Source organism: Nasonia vitripennis (assembly GCF_009193385.2).
Source record: "Nasonia vitripennis strain AsymCx chromosome 2 unlocalized genomic scaffold, Nvit_psr_1.1 chr2_random0003, whole genome shotgun sequence".
NCBI lineage: Eukaryota > Metazoa > Arthropoda > Insecta > Hymenoptera > Pteromalidae > Nasonia > Nasonia vitripennis.
In genome coordinates this window covers 260,130-264,607 of record NW_022279609.1, presented here as the reverse complement: position 1 = coordinate 264,607, position 4,478 = coordinate 260,130, and the positions used below count along the sequence as shown (strand labels likewise).

At 35.6% G+C, this 4,478-nt stretch overlaps 1 protein-coding gene across 1 annotated transcript; it reads left to right on the top strand.

The window, feature by feature from the left end:
• Positions 1-1,636: 1,636 nt before the first annotated feature.
• Positions 1,637-3,723, top strand: LOC116416271. Its single transcript, XM_031923980.2, has 3 exons — positions 1,637-1,717; positions 1,800-2,067; positions 3,072-3,723. Exons 1-3 carry the CDS (start codon positions 1,706-1,708, stop codon positions 3,191-3,193), a joined length of 402 nt encoding a protein of 133 aa, XP_031779840.1. The 5' UTR covers positions 1,637-1,705; the 3' UTR covers positions 3,194-3,723.
• The last annotated feature ends 755 nt before the right edge of the window (positions 3,724-4,478 follow it).

Here is a 4,478-nt window from a genome sequence, read left to right as displayed (position 1 = left end):
GCGCGATTAATCTCAAGATAAATTGCTTGATTATTTAATTATGTGAATAATCGCATCATTAATTGATAGATGTACACACGATTACCCATGTGAATGTTAGTAATCGCGTGAGTGCTCACTTGAGATTTTTTAGCTGGGGGGTAAACATATAGAAAGTATGTAAAAAATAATAACATATGACTGCAACTATAGTTACGGAATTCGTTACATTTTTTTTCATACAAGGATACTGTTACTAAAAGTTACTAAGTGCACATATTTTTCTCGAATATAAATATGATCACAATGATATTAGGCACGATCGCACGCCGAAGGTCAATCTATTAAACGGCTATAGACTCTGTCCTAACCTAATTACGACTTACCTATCTATATAATTACACGTACGCATCGACTATAGATCAATAACGTTTCTTATAACAATTTTTTCGGACATGAAGTCTGGCGCCATTTAAGTCGGTCTTGCATGCGATTAAGCCTGAAGGCCCCTACACGCTATAATCTTAAGTTCAAGGAGTATGAAATGAGGAGTAATAAGGCGGAGTAACGTGCTTATTAAAAACAAGGACTTTATTATGCCTTTTTCGCCTTATTATCCCTTATTACTTATTCAGCTTTAGTTAAGTTTTGAACGTTCAGTTGAGGCGTCGAGTGTGACTCCAAGGTATTTGACACTGCGCAGCCTGGCCGTGCCTGATAACATGCTTTGGCTTCTGCAGTATCGCTTCCAACCCTCCACCCTGGCTTTTTCGATCTTCTTCTTATATTCCTTTTTCTCCGCACTATACGCCCGTTTGTTCTTGTCACTCTTCGTGTGCTTGGACCAGTTGTATAGCCGCCTCACTTTCTTTCTGCGTTTCTCCAGTGACTTATTCCACCAGGGAGCACCCTTCGATAGCCTCTTCAGCCAAAGTACACAATTGTTCTTGTAAGAACTTATTATTATGTCCCTTAGGATCCTACTGCAGTGATCGATGTCCTCCGCCGTCCCGTATGTGACAGGGAAGCAACTGATCTTGACCTTGAGTTCCTCTCTGTAATCTACCCAGTTTGTTTTCCTAGGGTTCCTTATGAGCTGGTCGAGCGTACTTCATAAACATTTACCAAATATCGATGTGTAACAATATTTGTGAGAATTCTATCGGTTTGTGTGCAGTAATTTTCGTTAGGGTTGGGCTATATCAAAACTATTAGTTTAACCTAAAAAAGGACCCTTCAAGATAATTTTGACCTACAGCAAAAATATTTATGATTAGTAAAAGACAAAGTCAAATTAACCGATTTAAGACAAACTTCTACTTTTTCTTTCCTAAATTAACTATTTGAACGTGGAAAATCGAGCTCTTGCAACATCCTACTCTCTTAACATTTTCATTTTTAAAACTGAAGTTGAACTTGCAAATGACCTTGGAAATGAGTAAAGACCAACTCATGGCCACCATTGACTTAGACACGTTTATTCAAAACATTTAGATTTTTTTAGTTATTTAGTCGAAGTCGTGAATAAAGTCCTAAATTCAACACGGGACTAAAGTCGATTTTTCTCTTAGGTGATTATTGTCTTTGCTTCGCTCGGGCAGTAAACCCATTAGACATTATTAATACCTATTAAAATTCATATGCTATTAATACTTTGCAGAGTTCGGATGCGGAAGTTGACTCATCTGATGAAGAAGATGATGATGGTAACTCATCCAAGCAACCAATGACAAAGAAGGTAAATCAATTGGTGCTTTTCTTCGCTTTATTCTTATAAAATATCTTGTAGAAACTTATACAACCATATATTTGTTCTGAAGGCCAAAACTAATTATGAAAGTGGCAAAACAAGTTCTGCTGGGAATAAGACCGCTCATAACTCTGCTCAACAGAAATTTTATCTCAAATCATCCATTATAAGCAATTTAAACAAAAGTTCTGTTGAGAGTTGTACCAATGATCTTTTGGAAAACGTATTTACGGACGAAGAGTTAGCGCGCTCGTCGGTAACTGGCAAACCCTGCAATGCAACAAAAAACCAAGAGGTCGCACCAGCTTTGGATTCTGCAAGAATGGATTATGTCAGAGGTACGTTTCCTGAAGAAAATTTGTCTAGTCTTAACTTAGACTTTATTTATTGTTTTTGTAAGCATTAATGGTTTTTTTTATTGCTTACAAAAATCCTGTATGACCTCTTGCAGGAATTTCTATCTAAAAGTCTACTATACATCGTTGCTTTCGACAAAGAGCATTAACTTGTTTTTAAAAAATGTCTACTTTGATATAAATATTATGTTTTTATCTTGTCAATTCATCTTGACCCCAATAAAGTTAAGTCTCAAAACTTAATTTTATCGGGACATGGAATTCATTTTACTTCAGTGTTCTAATAATGACAATATAGGATTGACGTTTCCTGGGTAAAGCTAGTTTCTGTAAGAAGCGACGAAGTTATATAAAAATTGATGTATATTCTTCTATCCTAAGTGCGAGATTTTCTGTAAATTGTAAAATTGCAACGCGATAGAAAATCTTTTTTTTTATGTAAAACAATCATATTATTGTTCTAAATGATTTTTAGTGATTCTATTGTGGGATTTGATGTGTAGGCATGTCTGGTTTAGTGATAGAAATATTAGGTTAACAGTCATCAATAGTTTATTAACAACCAAATTGTATTAACAATGACACTCTCACGTGTCTCGGTCGGCCGCCTAGCCGACAGCACAACTCTCTCCCTGGGCCTGCTGGCCCATCTCGGAACTGCCCTTTCGATCTCTCTCTCTCTCTCTCTCTCTCTCCCTCCCTCCCTCCCTCTTTCCCTCCCTCCCTCTCATGCATCCCTCTAGGAGAACTCTAGGACCGCACCGAGAGAGAAGCTAGCGACTATTCTCTATCTTTTTTACACTTACATTCCTGCACTATGTTCTCATGAATATACTACAAACAAAGCATGAAAAGTTCTGATTTAATTTTGTTTTATACGTAACTTAAAATAATTTCATCGATCCACACCCCTTACCCTTAACTCTTGTTTAATTTTTACTTGATTATTCAAATAATAATAGTGTTTATTTATTTTTTATTTACAGAAACAGTGCACAAGTTCTTTGGAAAAACGTCAAAAATAAATTCTCGCATCAACAAGGCTGCTCAGAATAAAATTAGTACCAAACACAAGGACTTAAAGAAAAGAAAGAAAAACTCAGAATAGTAATCCAGATTATTAACATATTCATTTATTTTCAAAGTTCATATTTTGTTAGACATTATTTAATTTGTACGAAAAAATAAGTGTCGAAATTTGCAGCCGAAGCTGCACCTTAGCATGCATATTTTCTGTATACATCCTGCAGAATATTCTACAGAATTTCGTCAGCTTCTAGCGTAGAGCTTGAGTAAAGTTGTCACGCCTCCTGTAGCGAACTTAAGTTTGAGATAATGAAAATGCAAAATACTTTAGACTTTAAAATTTATTCGTCCGGATAGTAGCACCTCTTCTTTCTTCTCTTCTTTAAATTCCAACGTATTTTAAACTATAAATATCTATAACTTACGTCCTCTTTAGAAAGAGCGAAAACTGCACACAAGAACTGCATGAGAAGCTACGGAAATTCTGTAGAATATTCTGCAGAAAGTAGATAGAAAATATGCATGTCAAGCTGAAGCTTCGGGTGCAAAATTTGCTGCGGCTTTTTTCTGTAAGGCGCACATATTGATGATAAAGGAATTATTGAATCACTATCTTTGTTGTCATTTATTTGCTCGCATAATTACCACAATATTTATTTGTCACTATTTTCATTTCTATCTCAGTCTCTGGCTTTGTTTTTAACTGTATTTCCAGATCCGTCTTTCTCATTTTTACTATGTTCTTTACTAATTTATTCAGAAAAGAATGTTGATTAAACTAAAAATTAACCTAAATAAACTAAACCAGTTTCATAAATAAAATACAAATTCTAGCCAATTCTAGCTTTTGCGTATCCACAGGATTACATATACAGTATGTCTCAGATAAAGCGGACATAATCTTGTTATGGCGATTTTGGAAAAAATAGTTGGGGCGCAACAAAATTTTTTTTTTCTATCGATAGAGTAAACTAAGCTCTATCTTTTTGTATGATCATATCGATGGGATTTTTCGTTAAAAAGTGGCGAGAGGTTGAATGTGACATGGTTAAAAAAAAAGTTTGGCAGAATGTTGTTAGCTATTCCATTGGGTAGACAATGGTCAAAAATGGTTGAAACCGCGATAAAACGACATCTTTATTATAAATTTTTTTTTTTTTTGACGCGTACAAAAAATCAAGAATTTTGGTTTTGTACGAAGTGAATCAGTCCGCGGGAGCTATAAATGGCGACCGCAGCGGAACGCGGAACGGAGTGGAATTGTACAGAGTTGGTTACTAGTATTGTTTATGTTGTCATCCGAGGTTAGTTCGTCTGCTATGTGTACGCACAACCTCTAACCTGGCTCGCCGCGATTTTAATGGACT

Excerpts from the sequence above, each read along its gene's own strand:
- LOC116416271 (XM_031923980.2), top strand. Across the intron at positions 2,068-3,071 it reads AAGAATGGATTATGTCAGAG|AAACAGTGCACAAGTTCTTT; the intron begins GTACGTTTCCTG and ends TTTTATTTACAG.